At 41.3% G+C, this 25,407-nt stretch overlaps 1 protein-coding gene across 1 annotated transcript in view; it reads left to right on the forward strand.

Annotated features, from left to right (window-relative positions):
* The window catches only part of LOC142844013 (DNA helicase MCM8), a 32,951-nt gene extending 8,887 nt beyond the window's left edge, over positions 1-24,064 (forward strand). Inside the window, exons 7-19 of the mRNA XM_075962269.1 lie at positions 574-772; positions 1,746-1,831; positions 3,772-3,923; positions 4,229-4,424; positions 6,824-6,854; positions 7,531-7,671; positions 9,219-9,360; positions 13,573-13,768; positions 16,653-16,872; positions 17,596-17,805; positions 19,122-19,198; positions 22,851-23,040; positions 23,596-24,064. Coding sequence (XP_075818384.1) covers positions 574-772; positions 1,746-1,831; positions 3,772-3,923; positions 4,229-4,424; positions 6,824-6,854; positions 7,531-7,671; positions 9,219-9,360; positions 13,573-13,768; positions 16,653-16,872; positions 17,596-17,805; positions 19,122-19,198; positions 22,851-23,040; positions 23,596-23,688 — 1,933 coding nt within the window. The 3' untranslated portion in view covers positions 23,689-24,064. The remainder of the gene's footprint in view (positions 1-573; positions 773-1,745; positions 1,832-3,771; positions 3,924-4,228; positions 4,425-6,823; positions 6,855-7,530; positions 7,672-9,218; positions 9,361-13,572; positions 13,769-16,652; positions 16,873-17,595; positions 17,806-19,121; positions 19,199-22,850; positions 23,041-23,595) is intronic.
* Positions 24,065-25,407: the final 1,343 nt, after the last annotated feature.

The raw sequence follows: 25,407 nt of genomic DNA on the forward strand, positions 1-25,407 counted from the left end.
CGCCCGGCTTTTTGTTTCTTTTTTTTAAAGATTTTATTTATTATGTATACAATACAGTGCTCTGCCTCCATGTATGACTACAGGCCAGAAGAGGGCACCAGCTCTCATTGTAGATGATTGCTAGCCACCATGTGGTTGCTGGGAATTGAACGCAGGACCTCTGGAAGAACAGTCAGCGTCCTTAACCTCTGAGCTATCTTTCCAGCCCTGGTTTGTTTTTTTTTTTTTTTTTCAAAACAGGGTTTCTTTCTTAGCCCTGGCTGTCCTGTAACTCACTTTGTAGACCAGGCTGGCCTTGGACTCAGAGATTTGTCTTGCTTCTGACTCCTGGGTTCTGGTATTAAAGGCGTACACTCCACAGTGGCTTCCTTTTTTTTTCATTAATTCTTTCCCTCCCACTTTTTCCCTAGATGGCAACATATGAGATTAGCAATTTTTATTTTTAATAAAAGTTAGCTCATGTGAAATTTCTGGGATAAATTCTACAGCTGCTCCCAAAGGAACCTGTGAAAATACAACTCTTTTCTGTTCATCATAAGTTTATAGATAGGCACATTCTTGCTTTATTTTTAGAGTGTACAACTATGAGCCCTTAACACACCTCAAGAGCATCCGAGCAAACTGCTATGGGAAGTACATCTCTGTAAGAGGGACTGTGGTTCGTGTCGGTAACATCAAGCCTCTCTGCACCAAGATGGCTTTCCGTTGTGCTGCATGCGGAGAGATCCAGAGCTTCCCTCTTCCCGATGGGAAGTACAATCTTCCTACAAAGGTGATGTGTTCCTTAACCAACTTTACCTTCTGTTGTCTTTAAGAAGGCACATCCGTTTACAGAAAACCTTTCCCAGAGTCTTTGATCAGAGCTGTTGCAGAGCAAATGGCCTTATACTTAGAGCTCAAAACCACAAGACTGTTATTTCTCATGACTTCTTGGTTTAGAAGGCGGGAAGAACTCCCACCTGGGTAATTCTGCCTCTGTGTCCCCGTGGTGTTCCAGCCCATGATGGCTGGAACTGGTAGAGGTGTCCTGACTGGGCACCTTCCTTATGGGCTGCTTTTGGCTTTTCACACACGTGATGGCAGTTCAGAGCTTGTAGTCTGCTCTTGGCTGCTGACAGCTGCTGTGGAAAGAGCAGTTGGTAGGCAGAATGCTGCCTTTCATATGCCGGCCTTGGAAATCATGCACCATGACTTCTGTCACAGACTGCCAGATTCCAGGAGGGGAAACTGACTCCCGCTCCTGATCAGGGAGTTACCCTGTTCCTATCTGCTACAGTGCCTTAGGTTTATAAATGTACCTGGAGCTTCAGACACACAACAAGTGACTTAGGAAAACTTGAACACATCCTGCATATACAGTGAGAATCACTTGTCAAGTGAATATACCACACAATGCAAAGGGGCTAGAGGAGACCTGAGGGTTAAATTAAAGGTTCTTGATAAAGACTTTCCAGAGGAAGAAGATTGGGTCAAAGCATGTAGACTGAAGGAGAAGGGGCAGGCAAGGAGCCTAAGACTAGGAGAGTTCCTGGGCTTAGAGAAAGGAATAAGTATACAGTCGGGAGGTGAGGTGGGAGCTTTGGCTACTCACAGCAAAAAGGAAGTACGGGCAATGAGAAAGGTCAGCTAGAAAAGGGCCAAGAATGACATCTGAAGATTATAACAGGAAGTGGGTAAGATTGTAACTCAGTTACTGTAAGATGTGATTATGGCTTACCAGAGTCCGTGTGAATCTCGTGTTGCAGTGTCCTGTGCCTGCCTGTCGAGGGAAGTCCTTTGCTCCTCTGCGCAGCTCTCCGCTCACAGTTACAGTGGACTGGCAGTTGATCAAGTAAGCACTCAGAACATAAAGTAAAAGAGTTCTTGTTCCGCCGAGGAAGTCTATGGTTTTATTATATATATCGTGGCATCTGATCTACAAACAGTGCTTATTTGATGAGACTGTTTTAAAATGCTAATTATCTCTTTGACATTGATTGGTTACTGGATTCTAGAAAGGATACAGCGATTACATCCCATTGCTACTGAGAAGTGGTTCATTTTGTACTTAAATGTCGTGACTCATTTCATACTCCATGATGGGCTGTGATAATATTGAAGTTTTAGATAATCATTTAAAAGTGGGCTATTTTATGATAGGTTCTCATTTTCTGTTCAACATTTTATGCCATTTACTATTGGTTTATTTTACTTTATTTGTTTTGCAAGTAAGGCATTGGTTTTTTGTTTTGCAAAGAAGGTTTATTTTTATTTATGTGTAGTATATCTACATGAATGTGTGCCATGAATGTGTTAGCGCCTGTAGAGGTCAGAAGAGGACATCAGAGGCCAGAAGATTGGCATGGGATTGAACCCCCGAGCTGTAGTTACAGGCAGTTCATGAGTGTTGGGAACTGAACGTGGGTCCTTTAGTAGAGCAGTAAGTGCTCTTAACCGTGGAGTCATCTCTCCAGCCTCCTCATTACGTAGTTTTCATCTAGTCATTCCAGCTTTGATTCTATGTCCATGACAGCTCCTTGAGTCTACTTAGTTTTTGTCTTCCCTGCTGTTAGTGGGGCGCCTGATGCTGTCGGACTCTCATTCCCTTTAGGGTGCTGAACTCCCCCTCTTTGTAATCTCTTTATTTGTGCACCTGTGAAATGGTTATTTTCATGCCCCTTGACACTTTTTGTCCCTGAGTTATCTTCTCTTTGGACTTCAGTCATGTGCGCCCCTATCATTACCCATTGTCTTGTGTCTGCCCCACCTTTTCATTTCTCGCTTGCTTTCCAAATTAGTTTTTGGTGGTGTTCCATTTCTAGAAACCTTTGCTTTTTATGTTGCTGTCATTGTATCGAGACTAACTTTGTAGCCCATAACCTGTACCCACAATTCTCTTAGCCTCTTGAGCACTGGAGTTACAGACATGCACCACCCTGACTTACCCTAGTGATTTTAATTTTCTGATTTCCCTCTGTTCCCATCTCAAAACACTTTTTATTTTGTTTTTTTGGACATACTCTTAGACTTCTGTTTTTTTTTTAATTTTCTCTTCCTGAACCTCTACCATTTCAGAGATGAGGTGAGAAATTGTTTGCAGAGGTGGGATCTTCTTTTCTGCTCTCTGTGTGTTGGAGTTCTTCCTCTTTGGGTCTTCTTCCCAAGTAAGACAGTTTTGAGTGTTCTTGAATTGGTTAGAGCTCCTAAAATGCTGAACCGAGGAGGTTTTATTCTGGAGTTGAGATAGCTGTGTGGACGGACATCTTAGCGCCCTCTTAGAAGGAATTTGCCCATTCCTATGTTCCTGCTCCTGATGGTAAATTCTTGTTCTTTCCCTACTTGATTGCCAATTCCTTCCAAAGAAATTCTAAAAACTTATTTTTGTACTGTCTGTTGCTGCCTGCCCCCAACTCTCTATCCCCTGATGAGTTTAGTCTGTGCATTCTGGACAGCATTGTGCTTCATCCATCACTATTTCACTGTCTGCTCTTTTCAGAAGTTTCACTAATACCTCATTTGTTACCGCCACATTTGCATGCTCCAAACTTGCCTTCACTTCTTTGGTGACTTTGTTGGATTCTTGAGGGATGCTAGGTGAAATGAATACATATATGTTCATTCTGCCATCCTCAACTGGGAACTATTAAAGTGATTTTTGAAATACCATTGAACTCCTTAAAAACCAGTTTGCCTTCTTCTAGAGCAGCATTGTACAGATCCTGAACAGTCACTGTATTGAAGAAACAGCTGAAGGGAAGATGTATTCTAACTTGAAACTGTTGAATGCCTTAGGGTACAGGAGCTGATGTCTGATGCACAGAGAGAAGCAGGGCGGATCCCTCGAACAATCGAATGTGAACTCGTTCATGATCTTGTAGATAGTTGTGTCCCAGGAGATACAGTGACGATTACTGGAATTGTCAAAGTCTCAAATACCGAAGAAGGTATGTTGTAACTTTCTTCATGACTGTCTCTCAATAGTGATATATTAGCTTTTTTTATCTATAAGATACTTCTGCATCTCAAATGATTTAGGAATTCCTTTTTCCTATGTAAGATGAAGTGCTCTAGTCCTCAGGAAGCTGAGGTAGAAGGGTCGTCACAGCTTGAGGTTCCTCTTGAGGCCTTGTCTCTAAAAAGCCTCAAGTGAATAGTAAATAAAGTTACTCAGTCATAAATCTTGTTGAACAGTCAGTCAAGTTCTTGTATGGAAAATGGAAACAGTACATTTAATGTTTTGAATTTATAGGTTCTCGGAATAAGAACGATAAGTGCATGTTCCTTTTGTACATTGAGTCAAATTCTGTTAGCAACAGCAAAGGACAGAAATCTCAGACTGCAGAGGACGGGAGTCAGCATGGGACACTGATGGAGTTCTCACTTAAAGACCTCTATGCCATCCAAGAGATTCAGGCCGAAGAGAACCTGCTGAAGCTCATTGTCAAGTATGTCTTAGTGACCCGAGGCTTTGCCACAGATGTGCATGGCAGTATGCTCTTGGTTACTTGTCAGAGAAACTAGTCAGAATGCGCAACAAACTTGAGTCTGTAGAGCACGTGTAGGCCGCTATTTGTTATTTCATGGTAGGGGTGTTTATACTTATGCCTTTTTAGGAAAAATGATGCCTAGCTTAAATGATGACTGTTTCACACAGAAGTTTGTCGTGTAGTTATTAGTTAGTAATCTACTTGTCTTACTTGATATAGTATGCTTTTGGCATTCTGACAATTTGGGGGTAATTTTGAAGAAATGAGGAAAATCAAGAAGGAAGAAGACTCGGAGTACATTCTGTAAAAAATTGATCAAGGTTTCTGGCTCCAGAATTGAGTCTTTTCTTTCTATTTTTCATATGTCAGTTTGCCAACTGAGGAAAGTCTTGGTTACTTAAGTTCTTGTCCTTAAATGCATGAGTTTCCCACCACATAGCCACCCTGACCTACTCTGGGAAAGCTGGTGCTGTGATAGGATCTGCGTGTGTGAGCTACAGAGGGGTCATCTGGGCAGGCAGGCAGGCACCAGGAACAGCCACGTGGAGGCTCAGGCAGCTGTCACTCCTCACTGGCTGTAAGTGAAGCAGCCCCTTAGTGGCCGTCTTCGGCACTGCTCACCAGTTTGCCTCTTTCTCCATCTTCATGTTTGTGATTTCATCATTCAAACTGAAGTTTTTTAAAGAATTATCTTTCACTTTATTAATCTAGCAGATTAGTGATGTAGGCACACTGTTTTTCAGGAAGTTTTTAGTGAAAATACCACACCTGATTGATTTGCATGTTGTTGCTTTCTACTACTAGTTGAATGCTAGAGACTGAGTCAGTACGGTCTACACAGCTGAAATTATTTCCAACCTGGACCTTTAGTTTATTGACCAATACTAGATAAGAAGTGGACTGTGAGAGGACAGAGAAGACAGAATTAGAATTGTCAGCACACAGCAGTTATGCTTCAGTTTAGATGCCTTTGGAGGCAACGGTTTGGCTAAATGTCATTTATTTGGGAGAGGAGCTCAGAAGTAGCAGGAAGGCAGGGGTAGTACAGAGAAGGGATGGCAGCCGGGCCTGGTGCCCTAACAAGAGTGCCTCCTGGGGACCTAGATTTGAGGAGCAGCCCAGCACTTCTGTTCTGCTCGTTGTCTACTGACGATGCTTCTCTGGCCGTAGAAAAGTCACAGGCACAGGTGCTTGGTAGGAAGCTGGTGGCAGTTAGACTGGGACGTGGTAAATAATTAGTTTCAAGGGACACCAGGTTCTGTTTATTTAAACAGGAGGAAGATTCACACTTTACTCCTGGCTACTACCCTGGCCATTTTTATTCATTCCTTACTTACAAAATGGACACATGTAAATACTGTGTGTGTGTGTGTGTGTGTGTGTGTGTGTGTGTGTGTGTGTGTGTGTGTATGTGCACGCGCGCACGAGCACACACATTATGTTAACATCAGGTATGTTCCTTGTGTTTATTGCTAAGCATCTTATGTTTTGAACCAGTCTCTCAGTGAATCTGGAACTTAGAGGTTGGCTAAACTGGGCAGTGAGCACCAGGGATCCGTCTATCTCTACCTCCCCAGTGCTAGGATTACAGCTTCCCACTATACCTGTGGGTTTTTTTTGGAGGGCGGGGGTTGTTGCTGTTGTTGTTGTTTTTTTACAGGGCTTCTCTGTGTAGCCTTGACTGCCCTGGAACTCACTCTGTAGATCATGCTGACCTTAAACTCAAGAGATGTGCCTGCCTCTACCTCCAGAGTGCTGGGATTAAAGGCGTGTGCCCCACCATCTGGCTTATACTTATTATTATTACTTTTTAACATGATTCTGGAAGTCCGAAATTTTTATACCTGTGCAGCAAGAACTCTGTAGGTTGAATCACTTTCCAGCCCTTGTAGGTCTGTTTCCTTATATTCACATTTTAATCTGACCCTTCTGAATTGAACTGAAAAGAAACGAAATTCTATACATTTTCAAATACTAATATTTGTACTGAGCTTAGTTATTAGTGTCCTATTTTCAGTGACAACTACACAGATTAAAGATGTCTGTTCAAATAAAACAGGAAACCTGGAATGTGGAAAACGTGATAATAGTTCATTTTAAGTGTTAATTCTGTAAGATCAGCTGTGTTAAGATGTTTTTCAAGTACTCCCTCGGAGAAGCATGGATTTTAAAGCATCCTTCTCTTTATAGATTAAATAAAGTTTACTGTAAAAATAAAATTTGTGGAATTGAGGAGATGTAAAATTTACTCCCTTTTTGGATACTAAGTAAAGAAAATTAAGCAAATTGTAAAGTAGACCTTCTAATGGACCTATGAAATTTAAGTTAGAATTTATAAATTGTCTTCTATTTTTCAGCTCACTTTGTCCTGTCATATTTGGTCATGAAGTAAGTATATTACTTCACCTTCATTCAAAAAGTACATCAAGTTGTCAATATTAATACTAAAAAGTAATTAGATTCTCTTACCAGTTATTAATATTTTGAGTCATCATTCTCCTATATAAGTTGATTATGTTGGAGGCAAATAATAGCCCTCGGGAGCTGTCAGCAGCTACTGGGAATGCACCCCTGTGACACAAGACAAAGTAATTAGACAGCAGGTGCTTCTTACGTGGGAATGGATTGGTGACATGCAGAGCTGTTCTTAGCAGTGTCTAAGATACCACTGATTTATATACTTTCAGTCTTGGTTTTTAATCGTTGTGTTATAGAAGTTTATTTGTAGATGTTTTTACTTTTGAGACAGGCTTTTGCTGTGTTGCCCCACATAGCCTTGAACTTAGAACCTTCCTGTGTCGGTATCTCTAAGCTCTGGATTGTTGACATGCCTGGCTTTGTTTCTTGACTTCATTGTAAAAAAATAAAGTTCAGTTCAGTATCCTGGCTGGTAGCATAGCTCAGGGATAGAGCTTCTGACTAATTAGGTACCAAGCCTTGCCCTCCATCAGCACTGTGAAGAGAAAATAATCTCCAGACAGACAAGTCGTACTGTAACCATGCAGGAATACCTCCTGCTAGTCATCTTGATGTTTTTCTGTCTTGTTCCCTCCTTCTACACGAGCTTGTTAAAGCAGGTTTGACGTTAGCACTCTTTGGTGGTAGCCAGAAGTACACAGATGACAAAAACAGGATTCCTATTCGAGGAGACCCACACATCCTGATTGTTGGAGATCCAGGCTTGGGGAAGAGTCAGATGCTGCAGGTATTAATTATTTAGTATTTTGCCTTCTGCTTATATAATGTATGAATAATTGACAGGTGACATTTCTCAACAAATGGCATTTGGGGTTGCAGAGGATCTAGTTTGTCTGGGGGTATAGAGGAACTGGAGTTTGTATGAGTAGTATGTATTATATATGTGGCTCTATTTTCACATCAGGCTAGTCTTCTGCCACACAGACCACATAGGCATCCTGGTCTCTGGCGATATTAACTATGATGAAATGCTATTTTCCTTAGACCATTATTGCACCTAGTAATGCTTTGCTAATCTCTTGTGATGTGACTACAGCGATGAACAGAACAGAGAAGGAAGTAAAGCTGGTCATGTGTTCTCTCCTTACAAGTATATAGGCATCTTGCTAGGGCTTCAGAATATTCTGGTAAAGGTAAGGGATCTTGTTTGGGTCTCTGGCCAGAAGAACATACTTTAATCTGTTCTGAACCCTTGCAACAGCCTGATAGCGAGGCAAGGGTTACCTAGTTATAGTAAGAGTGAAAACAGAGGCTGAAGAGATGGTTAGCCGATTAAAAGCAATTGGCACTCTTGTAGAGGACCTGAATTTGGTTCCCAGTACCTACATAGCAGATCACAGCTATCTGTGTTTCCAGTTCCAGTGGATATGACGCCCTCTTCTGGCCTCCCCAGGCACTGCACACATGTGGTACACTTAATACATTCATGTAATACACCAATACACACACACACCACATATCCCTAAACAATAAAAAACAATTTTAAAAAGCTATAATATTAGAGGCCATGGTTTAGAACAGCACTACTGGGAAGCACTTAGCATTTATGTTTCTACTTTCTTCTGACCACTTAGTAAACCACCCCACTCTCAGATCATGGTGAGACTTCTCAAAACAGACTAACAAAGAGGCCTGTGAGTGTAGCTCAGTTGATAGAATGCTTGTCACACAAAGGGCAGCTGTGGTTGTGTACCCTTGTAAAACCAGCACTCCAGGGTCATCCTCTCTACCACATAGTGACTCTGAGGAGGACAGCCTCAGCTATGTGAGACCCTGCCTTGGGGAGAAACAACTGGCTCAGCAGTTAAAATATTTGCTGCTATTCCAGAGGACCCAAGTTTGGTTCCCAGTACCCTTGTCAGGTGACTCAGAATCACCTGTAATTCCATCTCCAGGAAACCAGTACCCTCTTCCTGGCTTCTATAGGCACCAGTGCATTTGTGGTGCACACACAGAAATATCCATCAGGGCTGGAGAGATGGCTCAGCCATTAAAGGGTAGGCTCACAGCCAAAATATAAGAAATATCCATCAAAAAGAAATTTCAGGGATAGAGCCCTTACTTAGCATGTGCAACACTACCAGGGTTTGAACCGTTGACTGTGGTCAGTGATTCTTTTTCAACTGTGTGTGTGCGCGCGCCTGCCTGCCTGCCTGTGTGTTACTGTGTGGAGGCAGCCAGGGTCTTCTATCACTCTGCACATTACTCTTTGAGATGGGGTCTCTCACTAAACTTTGGAGCTTTTCATTTTGTTAACCCTTTTGTTTTTAATAGGCAGCATGCAATGTGGCGCCCCGTGGTGTGTATGTCTGTGGAAATACCACCACCAGCTCTGGGCTGACTGTAACTCTTTCAAAAGACAGTTCCTCTGGAGATTTTGCTTTGGAAGCTGGTGCTCTGGTACTTGGTGACCAAGGTGAGAGACAAAAGGGATTAATAGTTCTGGGCTTAAAAACTTCCTTCAGATGAGCAGTGGTGATGCCCGCCTTTAACGCCGGCACTCGGGAGGCAGAGGGAGGCGGATCTCTATGAGCTTGTGAGCAGTCTGGTCTACAAAGTGAGTTCCAGGATAGCCAGGACTGTTAAACAGAGAAACCCTGTCTCAAAAAAATGATAAAAACAAACAAACAAAACAAAAAACCCTTCAAAACAAAATAAAAACTTTACTTCTTGGGACAGTGGGCTTGCTGTGTAAATCGGATTACCTCCAGTCTCTGTCACCTAAGTGCTGGAATTAGAGGCACATGCACCACCTCTGGCGTACTTTCTTCATTTTGATAAATTTACTTTAGTTTGAGAGCCATTTAGACAGCACTGTCCTAACCAGTAGATTGATAATGAGTGTCAAATAATTGAACATACAGTACTATCATTTTTATTTCTGTTACACAATTGAAACTGGTTTGTTTTCAGAATCTTACAGCAAATATGTTGTAATTAAATAATCAGATAAAACATGGACGGTTTCTACACCTCCCACCTGATATCCCTGTCACATCTGTGATCATTTCTGTAGAGTTCTGTGATAAGTTCCTTATGGAGTGGATTGAACTAGCCTGTAGACTGCCTTGTTCCCATTGCTTAGTGTGTATGTGTACAGTGAGTACCCAGTGAGAGCCTTACTGTTACTTAGCTCAAAATTGTTCTAATTACCTTGAAACAGGAAAGAAGATGGATGGCAACTTGTGTTCTAGAAGAACTGCCCCATGAACTTAGAGCTGTGACTTAAATAGTTTCACTGTATTGATCTCCATCTCGGCCTTCTTCTGTGGCAGAATCTGTTCTCATAGACATGACTGCCTTTTCCTTCCAGAGCGGTTATCACCACGTTTTCAGTTGTCTGCTTCTTACTGGCCAGATAAATTCACAAGGGGAGGGCGGTTTTATCTCTGGTGCTGTTCTGCATGCGTGGAGCATGCCACTGGTGTACAGCTAGTAATCAGCGAGTATCTGCTGAAGCAGGTGTTGGTCTGGTGCTCATCAGAGTCACAGTGCTTTCCCTGAGGTCTCAGCTGAAGGAAGTAGTCATGTAAAGGTAGTTAGCTGTCAGACTGCCAGGCTGCTTCTTAGAAGGCGGGGTGATTAGAGGCTTAGGTGTACAACCACTAATGAAATGTAAGATGTGAAATGTTAGTTCCGTGGTTTGCATGTATTTAGATTAACTAAACACTGTGAGGCTAACTAGCACAGTTAGATAGGTAGAAAGGAATTTTACAAATACCAACTGCTAAAATCTTTACAAAGGCTGCGAGGTAAAAAGGAAATATAAAGCTTTTAAAAAATAGTCTTTCTAGTTAGATGGTAGTGGTGCGCACCTTTAATCCCAGCACTCAGGAGGTATAGGCAGGCAGATCTCTGTGAGTTTGAGGCCAACATGGTGTACAGGGCAAGTTCCAGGACAGGCTCCAAAACCACACAGAGAAACCTTGTCTTGAAAAAGGAAAAAGGAAAGGAAAAAGAAGAGGAAGGGAGGGGAGGAGAGGAGAGGAAAAAGGAAGGAAGAAGGGTATTTTCCTTCAGCATCTGATGAAATGACCAGAAGAGGTTTACGTATTAAATTTTGTGACTTAATGTTTGTACTCACACAAGCTGAAGAGTTGAGGGTGGTTCTAGTTCATGGTTTTCACTATGGGCTGGGACTGGAGAGATGGCTCAGCAATTAAGAACACTTGTTCTCTCAGGGAGGACCTGGGCTCATTTCCCAGCACCCACACGATGCCTCATAACTATCTGTAACTCCAGTTCCAGGGGATTTGACACCCTCTTAGCTCCTTCGGTGCCAGGCACACTTGTGGTATACTTAATATACATACAGGCAAAATACTCATACACATAAAATAAGAAAAAACAAATAAAAAAAATCCCTGGGATGAGAACATGCCTGTGATCCCAGCCGTCAGGAAACTGAGGAGGAACCATGATTCTGAGGCTTAATAGATCATCCAGGCTATCTGATGAGACCTTTAAAATCAGCCGACAAGCCAGGCAGTGGTGGCTCACGCCTTTAATCCCAGCACTCAGGAGGCAGAGACAGGCGGATCTCTGAGTTCGAGACCAGCCTGGTAACAAGACCTAGTTCCAGGACAGGCTCCAAAGCTACAGAGAAACCGTGTCTCAAAAAAACCAACTGACACCAGGGGACAGCAGACTTCAGTCCATAGGTAGAGCCCTGTATTGGGCTTGTAAAGCTAAAACTTTTTAAAATATAGTTATAAAGAATTGTACAGAAAAACCAACCAACCAAACGAACAACAACAAAAACAACAACAACAACAAAAAAAAAACCATAAGTGTATGTAAACTATGGCCTCCTGAACCTAAGATACTTATGGACCCTTTCAGAAAAAGTTGGCTGCCTCGCTTTATACTTTGTGAAGAAGGAGCCAAGAGAGGGAGTTGCTTGATTTTGTTCCCACCTCATCCCCACTTGGGAGGAAATGTGCAAAAAACTAAGAATTTCCAGTAACATCGTTGTCAGGGGCAGCACAGGAAGCGTGATGTACGCACAGCCAACCCCGGAGGAGGCTCACTGTCCTAGTGCCCTGCTGAGCAGCCTCGGGCCTTCCTCATGGATGGCTGAGCCCTCAGCAGAGGAAGAGAGGGGGCAGAGTCCAGTCACTCTTGTTTCCCCTTCCTGAGTCACTTGCAGGTTACCAAAATGTAGTCAACAACCTAGTCTATAAACTAACACACAAGGGGATAGGGTGGATCATAGTTAGAGAAGGAAACAACAGTATAAACAGGCTTGAGCAGAACAGCCATTAAACATGAACAGGATAAACAAGCAAGGTAACAAAGTTCCCTGTCTGCACAAAACTGAAATCCAAGTACCAATGAAAAGTTCCCAGGAAACTTAACGAGAACATGAATTTAATGAAATAAAATGAGACAAAGAGATGAAATAAAATGAGATAAAGATACTAGATTAAGAAGTTGCTGGATGGTGGTCACACGTGCTTGTAATTCCAGCACTCAAGAAACAGAGACAAGCAGATCTCTGAGTTCGAGGCCAGCCTGGTCTATAAAGCAAGTTGCAGGGCAGCTAGGACTATTAACACTGAGAAACCTTGTCTTGAAAAAGCCAAAAACATAAAAATAAAAATTGATAATCAATATAGGAAACTGACCCTGCCAAATGAGAGGATGTAGAGGAAAGGCTTCTACTAGCTTCAGTGAATATGAAGAAAAGAGCAAAGGTCTAAATAACTAGATGTGGGCATCTGTAGAGATGACGACGGAAAGGAAATGCTGCACAAAGGGAAATTGGTTCCATGAAGTAGGAACCCAGAAGTGGCACTGGACTGAATTGAAGGATGTGAGAGAGCTCTGGTTCTAATGTGCCGTAGGTTCAAGCCCCAGCACCACAAACTAGATGTATAGGTCTTGAAACGTGAACAAGCTAAAAAGCAGTTATTTTTCATATGTGCTTAGCTGGCAAGGATTAGGTGACCGCAGAGTATAAAGGAGTCTAACCTTGGGAAAGCCCTCCAGAGAATTCCCAACTGGTGTGCACAAGTGGGAGAAAGCGCACTACCAGATGTGCTAATGACCCCAGGAACTTGTGCTTCAGACATCCCTGGTACTCAGAAAACCTTCAGTGCGGTACTATGTGTTAAGAGTCCCTGCAAGTGTCATCAATCAATACCTCCCTTTACTGAGCCATGTTTGTGCCTTCTGCCTGGAGCTATGTTCTTCCACCTGAATCATGTTGCCTACAGTCCCCCAAAGACTCAGCTGAAGGCATACCTTTTCCTTCAGCCCTTTCAGTTCTCCTAGTTTAGCTAGACTGTGCTCCAGAAAGCAGGCACTTAATCTTGCATATCCTAAGTGGTTTGAGAAGTACATTTCTTAGATATCTGTGTCTTACCTGACTGATTAGGTCTTGATGCATTTTAAGACTTGCGTATCTTCATATATGGAGCCACCACATAGTGTGTTACCTACAGAGAATGGTGAATAAGCACAAGCTTTAGTAATAAGATAAAACAAATGGCAGTTCTCACTAACTCTTGATATTTTAAGTTCTAGAAATAAATGGAAATAATCATTGTGCCATAACATCTGCCTTACAGATTTGAAACCTGACCAGAGAAAGATGTTTTTGTCTTTTTTCCTACTGTGCTTGTAGGCATTTGTGGAATAGACGAATTTGATAAGATGGGGAATCAACATCAAGCCTTGTTAGAAGCCATGGAACAGCAGAGCATTAGCCTTGCTAAAGCTGGTGTGGTTTGCAGCCTCCCTGCAAGGACTTCCATTATTGCTGCTGCAAATCCAGTTGGAGGACACTACAATAAAGCCAAAACAGTTTCTGAGAATTTGAAGTAAGTCTCTTCAAATGTGTGCTGTGATCACTAGGGAAAAGGTAGCTGGGCATATCAGTGGATAGCTCACACAAGTTACAGGTCTCCAGTAAATGTCCAGAAGTGCGCTAACGTCCTGAAAAAACAGTGAGGTGCCACAGATAGACTACCAGACAGGCCAAGGTTTTAGATGCAGTTACTTATGTTAAAGGAGTGGGAAAAAATCCTCATGTCCTCCACGTGTTGAAAACAATTCTGTAATTGTTTATTCTAAGTACTCTATGCTTAGGAAATCCTGATCATAGTTAGCAACTCCATAGACATGTGTGGAATGTGCACTGCAGTGTTAACACCATCAAAAATCAGAAATTGTTTAAACTCAGTGAGACCGAATAGTGGGAAGCAGCAGTGAGAAGCTAGTGGCTTTGCACACCCTGATAAAGGATCCCTGTCTGCTTAGCTAAGAAGGCCCTGCTGTGTACTTAAGGGGTGTGCTCTCTTTCAAGAACAAAGTTCACTTTGTACTTCCTCTTTTTTGGTCTTGTTTTTTGTTTGTTTGAGACAGGGTTTGTCTGTGTACACTTGACCTGGAACTTTCTCTAGCTCAGGCTGGCCTTCAATTCACAGAGACCTACCTTCCTCTGTCTCCTGAATGCTGGGATTAAAGGTGTGCACCACCACCTCCTGGCTTGTGCTTCCACTTCTAATTCATTTTGTACAGGGTGAATGCAATGTGTATAAGAGAAAAACAGACTTAAGTGACATAAAAGTGAGAAGACAGTATCTCAGGGAAAACTAGGCCTTACTAGAGCAGCTTATTTCTCTTTTCTTCTTTCGGAAATTTACTTTTTCTTAAAGATTTATTTGTTTTTATTTTATGTGTATTGGTATTTTGCCTGCATGTCAGAAGAGGGTGTTGGATTCCCCTGGAACCTGAGTGCTGTGGGTACTGAGCCATCTCTCCAACCTCTCCCATTCCCCTTTGTTTTTGAAATGGGGAATCTCACTGTGTTACTCATTGCTAGTCCTAAATCCATAGGTTTAAGTGACCCTTGCTGTCTTCCTTTGTCTTCCACTATCTTCTCGTCTATAGAAGCTACAGGTGTGTGGTGCTGTCCACAGCTAATGTTAAATAAGTTATACATCTGAGCAGGGTGTAGTGGCACACGCCCTTAATCCCAGCACTTGGGAGGCAGAGACAGGTGAATCTTCTGTGAGTTCGAGGCCAACCTGGGCTGCTTAGTGAGACCCTGTGTCCAAAAAACATAAATAAATAAATTTAAGATAGATAAGAAATTTTGCCACGTGGTGGTTGTGAACTCTGTATCAAAAAAAAAAAAACCAACCCTATATATACATATATACATACATGAATGCATAAATAAGATAAGAAATTTGCCAGGTTGTGGTTGTGCACACCTTTAATCCCAGCACTCTGGTGGCAGAGGCAGGTGGATTTCTGAGGGGCCAGTGTTCTCTACAAAGTGAATTCCAGAACAGCCAGGGTTATATATGGAAACCCTGTTTGAAAAACCAAAAATAAATAAATAAATAATTATAATAATAGATTTAAGAAATTTATACACCTAAAATAGAAATTGTCAGGTTAACAAGATCAAGGTAAAGGTTTATTCCAGAACCAACTCCCGTGAATTCCACACGTGCTTCATGGTACCACACACACAAATACACCTAAAGAGGAAATTTTTTAAGTAAAAAATAGAACACAGTTGCACTTGGAAATTTACAGTGTTTTTTCATTGCTTCCAACAAAGTCAATCTTCTGTTAATGGATTTCCCTTAGTAAAATAATGATATTATGTTTTATAAAGTCTGTATAATCCTGGTGAACAAAACCTACATCAGACTTGGTTCTGTTTTTAGCACATTCTTTGGTGGTTTCATCAAACATTTTAAACAGCCTAGATTGGTTTTTCTTGTTATAAATAGGAAAGCTGCTGGTCAGTGGGCTCAGTGTGATGCCTAAAGGAGTGTAGCATCTTTACTCTGTTGTGTTTAACTGAACACGAGTACTGGAGAGACAGCGTTTGGATGAGATAAGCCAGCAAAGCATGGCTGGAAATATGGCTCAGCAGTTAAAGAGCACTTGCTGCTCTTGTAGAGGACCTGGGCTTGGTTCCTAGCATGCACGTACCAGCTCACAACCATCTCTGATTGTAGTGATGAGGCGAGCAGGCCTGCTTTTCGTCCTGCCCAGCTCCTGCACAGCTAGCTTAACACCCGAAACAACAACACACAAATTGTATTCTTTTAAACACTGCCTGGCCCATTATCTCCAGTCTTTTACTGGCTAACTCTCACATCTTGATTAACCCATTTCTATAAACGTGTGTAGCACCATGAGGTGGTGGCTTACCGGGAAGATTCTAGCCTATGTCCATCTTGGGTCGGAGCTTCATTGCATCTGCCTCACTTCCCTTCTTCCTAGCATTCTGTTCTGTCTACTCTGCCCACCTAATTTTCTGTCCTATCAAAGGGCCAAGGCAGTTTCTTTATTAACCAGTGAAAGTAACACATAGACAGATGACCCTCCTCCATCACCTGATTCTAGGTCCAGGGTATCCAACATCCTCTTCTGACTTGCACAGGCACCAGGCACACCGCTGGCTCATAGACACACATGCAGGCAAAAAAATGTCAAAAAGAGCTATGAAAGCACTTATAGATAGGCTTTGTGTCCATGAGCATGTAGGTCTCAGTGACTTTGCTGTATGAGGAAAGACCACCTCCACAGCTGTCCAGTGTATGTGAGGAGTGGGAACACACAGCTATGCGGAAAGCTTATTTCTTGAACCTGAAGATTGACGTAGAAGTTCTGCATGGAACTAGTAAACAAGTCAACACTTTCTTAGGTTTTTCTGCTTCTTTCTTCCCTACTTCCTAGGATGGGGAGTGCCCTACTGTCCAGATTCGATTTGGTCTTTATCTTGTTAGATACACCAAATGAGCAGCATGACCACTTACTTTCTGAACATGTGATCGCAGTAAGAGCTGGGAAGCAGAAAACCATTAGCAGTGCCGCAGTAGCTTGGACGCTCAGTCAAGATTCAAACACTTCGGTACTTGAAGTAGTTTCTGAGAAACCATTATCAGAAAGATTAAAGGTATTCCTATTTCTTAATCATTTAGTTTCATTGTGCTTAAGTGTGTAAATTCTATGTGTGATGGGGGCTTGGAGTATGTCATAGTGGTATATTATGTGCTTAGCATGACCAGAGCTCTAGACTTAATCCTCAGCATCTACCCTCCCCCAAGATAAAATCCACCTTCCTCCTCATCCCTAGATATTTACCTGGTACTCTGGAATTTGAGGCAGTGGTTCTCAAACTGGGTCACGACTCTTTTTGGGGGGTTGCATATCAGATATCCTGCATATCACAAATTTACATTATGATTTATAAGAACAAAATAAGTTATGAAGTAGCAATGAAATAATTTTATGGTTGGGTGTCACCACAATCTGAGGAATTAAAGGGTCGCAGCATTAGGAAGGTTGAGAACCACTGATCCAAGGCTGGGATTGGAAGCTGTAACCATAGTGTTTTGTTTATTTGGAGAAGTTTTGGAACTTCCTAATTTACCTAAACAATGTAACTTTTTGAAAAAAAATATTTATTTATTTATACAATATTCTGTGTGTATGCCTGCAGGCAAGAAGAGGGCACCAGACCCCATTACAGATGGTTGTGAGCCACCATGTGGTTGCTGGGAATTAAACTCAGGACCTTTGGAAGAGCAGGCAATGCTCTTAACCTCTGAGCCATCTCTCCAGCCCCCGTAACTTTTTTTTTGTTTTTTAATTTTTTTACTTTAAAATTCTACTCTAGGTGGCTCCTGGAGAGAAAATAGATCCAATTCCACATCAGCTGTTGAGGAAGTATGTTGGTTATGCACGGCAGTATGTCCACCCAAGGCTATCCATAGAAGCTGCCCAGGCTCTTCAGGACTTCTACCTGGAGCTCCGCAAGCAGAGCCAACGCATGAGCAGCTCACCCATCACCACCCGGCAGCTGGAATCTTTGATCCGTCTCACAGAGGTTTGCATTTCCCTATATTCATGCTTTCTGTGACTTGAGGAAGAGGGAAGGAGCTCAGCCTATAAGTTCAGTTACTTAGGATGCTGAGGCAGGAGGATTGCAAATTGAAGGCATGCCTAGACTACAGATTGAGTCCAAGGCCAGACTAGGTTACCTAGTATGTGATATGTCTCAAAAATCAACAAAGAGATGACATAGTTCAGTGGTCTTGAGTGCTTTCTCAGCATGTTCAATCTCCAGTACTGTAAGAGAGGGTGTGTGTGTGTGTGTATGAGAGAGAGAGAGAGAGAGAGAGAGAGAGAGAGAGAGAGAGAGAGAGAGAGAGAGAGAGAGAATGTATGTGTCTGTGATACTATGATTTCTTTTGATCAGTTTTCTTCACTATTGAACTATTGATTAGATCTTCTGTCTAGGAGACATTAAAAAATTAAAAAAATAAAAAAGGATGAATAAAAGTTTTTTAAAGAATATTTAGTTACTTTTGTAGCATATTAAAGCTATAGATTTCTTTCTAGGTACCAGTTATGCCAAGCAATGTCAGTTTTTTTTAATGACACTGTAGATTGCTGGAGTGTCTGAAAAGTGGTTAGATTACCTAGAATCCTAGGCTTCCAAGTTGAGCATATGGGAACATGGAATATGTCGAGTGTCTTGACTACTTGATTTGATTGTGTGACAGGTTGGTAGGTGTAGGCAGCCTTTCTAAGAGCACTGTTTGTCACATTGCATGGTGCTCTGAGTACTGTTGCAGTTAAAATTAGCTGCAGTGAATGGTAAGGTTCTTTTGATTCTAAAATATGATTGACACCTCTGTTATTTGAGTTTAAATAAACTGTGTTTTTCTGAAAATAAAACGCAAGGACAAAAACACATTTTCATAACCAAAACTCATAAAATGAACACTCAGAAAAAATATTAGTAGGTAAAAGTAAATTTTGGTTATGTTTTAAGCTATTTGTACATTTTTCTAATTTTTTGTTTTTGTTTTTTGAGGCAGGGTTTCTTTGTGTAGCTTTGGAGCCTGTCCTGGAACTAGCTCTTGTAGACCAGGCTGGCCTCGAACTCACAGAGATCCGCCTGCCTCTGCCCCCCTAGTGCTGGGATTAAAGGCGTACGCCACCACCGCCTGACTGCTTTTCTAATTTTTATCCTTTGAGAATTGCACACATGCATACAGTGTATTTTGAGCACACTCACCACCAGCCCTTCCCATACAGTGAAATGCAGTGAATAATGAAGCTTAGGTACGACGCACCAGCACAATCAATGGTTACAGTATTTATCGTTTATTTTAAAATAGTTGTTTTCTTTTATAGGCACGAGCAAGGTTAGAATTGAGAGAGGAAGCAACTAAAGAAGATGCTGAAGATATAATTGAAATTATGAAACATAGGTAAGATTAACACTAATTTTACATTTGGGGGCAGTGCATACACATGTGTGGTCATCAGAGGACAACTGGAGTCAGTTTTTGTTCTTCATCCATGTGTGTCCCATGGATTGAACCAATGCTGTCAGACCTGTCAAATGCCTTAACCTGCTCAGTTATCTTGCTGGCCACTTAAATTTTGTACTTTTTACCTTTCTCTTTTTCTTTCTCAACTTTCTCCCCCAATCCTCACTCCCTCCTTTCTCCCTATCTCCTCTTTCTGTCCTTCCTTCTTTCCTTTCTTCCTTTTGGTGTTCTTGACAGGTAATTTCTATTTCTTCAAAGGTAAATTATATAGATACTGAATTTGCTTCATGTCAGGGTGCTTTGCCAGTTCCTCTCTGACCCTGAACCACAGTTCTGTATAGTTGAAGAACAAGGGTTTTACAGTTCAACTTGAGGCTGCTATGGCATGTTATATCAAAGGGACTACAAGGTGGTTTAGTGCAGTAAAAGTTCTTGGCATACAAATCGGATGATTTGATTCCTGGAAACAACACAAATGTGGAAGGAGAGACCCAACTCCACAAAGTTGACTTCCGCTCTTGTGCTGTGGCAGGCATACACACAGTAATAGTAGTGTTCTGGCAGTGCATGTTGGCGGGCACTGCTGTCCTCTAGATCTGATGATATTAAAGGCCGCATAGATCCCCTTCCTCTGACTCATGCCATAAACTGAGATCAGATCTGTTGTGAATAGCCAATAACTAGGCGGGGGGAAGGGGTATAGACAGGATTTCTAGGGAGAGAGAGAAAGAGGAGAAGTGTGAGCAGGAAGATTCCACCAGAGAGACGCCAGGGTCACAATGAAGTGGTAGGACATATGGTACAAAGTAGAGGTAGCTGAGCCATGGAGAACATAGATTAATAAAGCACATTAGTTTAAGTTATAAGAGCTAGTGGAACAAGCCTAAGCTAATGGCCAAGCCTTCATAATTAATAAGTTTCTGAGTTGCTATTTGTGAGCTTGCGACCTGATGAGAAAGTACTACTGCACAGATGAGAAGTCACAGAGATGTTGTGGGGTCTGGCTCTTGTGCTGTCCTTGTGGTTGTTCAGGAGTGTGGCACTGATGAATGACTGCTCTCCCCCCTTTCCCAGGAGGGAGGCTTCACCTTGCTTTGCTGTGCTCATGATGGCTCTGGCCTTACCTGTGCCTTCTTCCCACAGGTACATAAGCAGACTTACGTAGAAGGGCACCCTGCTGTCCACTAGAGCTTGAGCAGTAACTGCTTGTTCCCTGCTTTTATAACCAGTCTGTGGAAGCACAGCCTTCTCTTTCATTCATTGTGTCAGCAACAAGGGGAGAGAATAGTTCCACCAGTGCTTAGGATTGCCTAGCATTATCAGAGATTGAGACCGGCTAACACATCAAGTTCAGATCTGTTAAACTAACATGCTTTCTTAGTGTATGAGAGAAAGGACCTTATCGTGTTTACCAGTGTCTTTCCAGGGCCCACAGTCATGGCTAGCATGATTTATTAAACATACTTCGTTAATTCATCAATTAAAGTACTCTTTAAAAAATTTGCCCTTTTTAGTTCCTATCTCTTCTGTGTCATTGAAACCACCATTAACATGTTATTCTGTGAAATTATACTTTTAATTTCTGGGAAGCAGAAACCTGAATAAGAAAAATATGAACCATGACATAGTTCATCTGAGTTAGCATAATATATACTTGGACATTTTTTGAAAAGTAAATGTTTTTACTTAATAAACAGCTTATATGAGTATTCTTACACAATTGGAAATATTCTAGAAGTAGTACTGCCTACTGAGACTAGGTTGCTGTGAGCTTTTCCAATTCAGGGCAGTTGTCAAATATTTTATGTATCTTTTTTTCAAATGGAAGCAAGGGAGCACGGATCAAAATCCCAGGTGTCACTCATTAGTAATGTTAACATTCGGAAAGTCATTTGTCTTTCTGCCAAAACTGTCCTTGTCTGTAAAAGGAGTAAGGATAATCCCCAAAGCACAAGGTGACTAGGAGGATGCCTGTGGTAAACAAGAAGAATTGCCATGTCAGTACTCAGAGCATCTCCAACAATAGAGGAACGTCAGCTTGTTATGTGAGTCAGGTGGGTTAAGCCTGAAGGTCGTGAATAACGTGCCCTGTTCTGTCATGTGCTCCTGTCTTCCTGAATGATACACAGTTCTGTGTGTACAGTTTCTTCTCTAGTGGAGGAACAGACCATGACCTTTGAAGGTCATTCCTAAGGACTCCTTAAGAAGGAACAGTGATTAGATTTGTTTACCACCCGGAGCCCACTTCCTAACAGGTGACCAATACATATTTGATAATTCCTGAGTAAAAACCTTCACTTGTTAAGTTTTATGTGTCCCATTGTCCAGATGGACTCAGCAGTAGAGCTGGATTACATTGTGGTTAATTCCGTCTGTAATGGGTGTTTACAGACTCCAGCCAAAACTCTCTGTCAGATGTATTTCCCTTTTTTGGTGATACTGTAAAAATCAAACAGAAGAGAAATGGGACTAGTGTCTGTCATCACTGCAAGTCAGCATGAGCTTAAGCTTATTCCTAGAGAATTTATTTTTAAGCTTTTTTTTTTATGGGTATGTGGAGGCAGACTTTCCAGCTGCTTCCCAAATAATCACAGAAACTTATTGTTAATTATAATAAATGTTTGGCCGACAGCTCAGGCTTGTTACTAACTAGTTTTTATAACTTAGCCCACATTTCTTATCTACACTCTGCCACATGATGGCACCTTTTTTCAACATGACAGTTTCACCTTGTTTCTCCCTATGTCTCCTTGCAACTCCTGAGACTTCTCTTTCTTTTTTCTGCTCTTTTGTTATCTACAAGTCCCTCCTAGCCTCTACCTGTCTAGCCACTGGCCAGTCTGCTCTTTTATTAACCAGAGGGAGCAATGCATATGTACAGCGTGCAAGGATTGCTCCACAGCAGGTGTGGGTGTTTTGCCGGCACACATCTTGGCACCATGTGCACAGTGCCTTCCAAAGCCAGAAGTGAGAATGGAATCTCATGGAATTTCAGGTGCTTGTGAGCTGCTGTGTAGGTCCTCTTAAACCAGGGCCCTCTACAAGAGCAGCCTGTGATCTTACCCATTTCTCCAGCCACTCTAGAGTAGTTTGAAACATCTTTTCTTTGCAGATGCTGTGGAAGTTAATAACACATGTTTACCTGGGAAAGCCAAAAATGCTATGGTCAGAAATTTTAGTTTTATTAATCAGAAAGACTGTTTCTGTTATTTGTAATATTGTTTTTCAACTCTACACTTTTGCATTTCATGTTTGCAAATCTGTTTTGGTGTTTTGAGATAGGATCTCCTTCCTTAGCCCTACCTGACCTGGTACTTGTTATGTTGAGGCTGTCTTTAAACTCAAGGAAGTTCTATGCCTTAGCTCCTGAGCACTGGGATTGTAGGCATGTACTGTCACTCCTGGCTGAAATGCTCTCTTTATAGCCGTAATTGTGTTCAAAATATGTTTCTGTCAATGTATATCAAATTGAATTCAAAGTAACTAAGTCTCACAGCCATTCCCAAACTTCTATTATGACTTGGAAGCCCAGTCCAAAAATGTCTGTAGCCATGCCATGTGAGATAATTCTTTTTTCTCCATCTTTAAGCATGCTAGGAACTTACTCAGATGAATTTGGGAACCTGGATTTTGAGCGATCCCAGCACGGCTCTGGAATGAGCAACAGGTCAACAGCAAAAAGATTTATTTCTGCTCTTAACAGCATTGCTGAAAGAACTTACAATAATATATTTCAATATCATCAACTTCGTCAGATTGCCAAAGAACTAAACATTCAGGTACCTGAATACTTAACAGATCGTTTTTGTAATAATTTCAGAGGGTCCTCATTACTAGAGGTCTACATTAGTTATAAACTGATTGGCCCATTAGCTCAGGCTTCTTATTAACTCTTATAACTTATATTAGTCCATTATTTTTATCTGTGTTAGCCATGTGGCTCAGTACCTTATTAGGCAGGGAAGTCACATCTTGCTTCTTCGGTGGCTGGGCCAGGACTTTGGAAAGGACTTCCTTCTTCCCAGAATTCTCCTGTTCTCATTGACCTGCCTCTGCTTCCTGTCTGGTTGTCCTACCTATACTTCCTACCTGGCTACTGGCCAGTCAGCGTTTATATAAAATATAATTGACAGAATACAGACCATTGTCCCACATCACTAGTCTAAGTTGGGTTTTTGGTTAAGACAAAGTATTCTTTGCTTTTTTGGAGTGCTATAGAAAGCATATACTATTTTATTTGCCCAGAATACTTGTTGGGAGTCTGTCTAGAGACTGATGTGAAAATCATGTTTGGCGTGTTCCTAAATGGGCTGACTCTGGATGTTTGCTTCTAGGTTGCTGTTTTTGAAAACTTCATTGGATCACTGAATGACCAAGGTTACCTCTTAAAAAAAGGCCCAAAGATTTATCAACTTCAAACTATGTGACAAACTTACCAAGTCAGGGCCACCTGTAGTTTATTATACCTTAAAATCATCTTAATTACAAAAACTGAAAATAAAAGGTCTGAAAAATGGCATATAACTCAATGAAAAAATGTTAGTTATGGTCAGCTGAGAAGTGGTGAGATTGTGCATTAGTAATCCATAATTTATCCAGAAGACTAAAAGTAAAATGTTTATATTATTTTATCTAAATAACATGAACATTATTTATACTTTTTCTTGTCATTTTTTATTAGTGTTTCATAGTCTTGTATATCAGGTGTCTCTCAGGCATCCAGGTAATATATAAACAAATGAGTATGTATTTTTGTGAAACTTTATTTATATTAAACTTTGAATTTCATAAAATGTTTACGTCAAAAAAAAAACCTCTTCATTTGTTTCTAACCCTTATGGTTATGGTTATTGTGGGTCTGACTTGGCTTTTCATTTGGAAGTAGTAGAAATCTTTTGACTTAAGCAAAAATCCTTTCTGGAAAATAATTGTTTACAAAATTGTATGAAGACTGATAAAAGAAATGTAAACCTAGCTTGCTGCCATGGTGTCTCAAGCACACCCACCTTTGTGCCTCACGGATGCCATTCCTATACCAGGAAATGCCTCTCTGGAAGGTGGCAGCAGCAGGGAACATCTTCATTCAGCCTCTTTCTGTTGCGAGTTCAGAAGAAAAAGCACAATAAGAAACACTGGTTTGAAAAGATGGATTAACGAGGGAGTTTTCTGAGGTCTGCTTCAAGGAGGCAGAACCCATAAAGTCAAAATTGATGATAATAGATTGTGAGAAGCTTCAAGTGAAACTGGACCTCTAGCTAAGACACCCTTCATATCTGTAACCATCAAACACTTCCACATATAAGCACTCAGGCATTGCGAGCCACTGGTTGGAGATATACTAAACTTCCAGGAAACTGGATGAATTAAAAATTGAAGAAACAAAATGAAGGGGGATTTTTCTGTCCTGCTAGCCAGTTCCCAAATAAATGACAAGGAGACTTCTTCTTAATGGTGAAAGCTCAGCTGGTAGCTTAGTCTTGTTTCTAACTAGCTCTTATAACTTAACCCGTTTCTATTCATTTACTTTCTGCCTGTGGCCTTATTAACTCATCTCTATAGTACCCATCCTACCTTGTAGTGAGGAGGCGAGTGTAGAGGCGTAAACGAATGCAGGCAGTTTGTAAAAATATATATAGTTTTAACGTAGAAATAGACTTACAGAACCACCGTTCCCGCGGAGACCAGGAGAGTAGAAGAGGAAGCTCTGAGCACGCTCGCCAAATTTATAGGCAGACATTAGCCCGAGGCGAACACGCCCCCTAAGGGGCGGGACTTATCCCTACATCTCCCCTTTTTGTCTAAATAAGACAGAACTAAACCAAATACAACTACATACAATAACAACAAATAATAAATATAACAAACAATATTGAGAACAAAAGCTTTGCTAAACATTCTATCTCAAGGAGTCCAAATAATGTAAAGAGTAACTACAATTATATAATCTTCAACTCTGTCAAAGATCTGAGAAGGGAATAAACACTACTCAACAAACGAGATATATCCAAAATGTGCAACAATTGACAGAGACAACTGACTACCTGGGCAATCACCCAAAGTCTCGTTTGCAATGTTGAGTCAACCAATTTTGGCTAAGGCCTAACATAACTGACATACCATTATTAAAGGCAAGGAACTTTTCAAAA

Source organism: Microtus pennsylvanicus, chromosome 2, assembly GCF_037038515.1.
Source record: "Microtus pennsylvanicus isolate mMicPen1 chromosome 2, mMicPen1.hap1, whole genome shotgun sequence".
In the NCBI taxonomy this organism is placed as follows: domain Eukaryota; kingdom Metazoa; phylum Chordata; class Mammalia; order Rodentia; family Cricetidae; genus Microtus; species Microtus pennsylvanicus.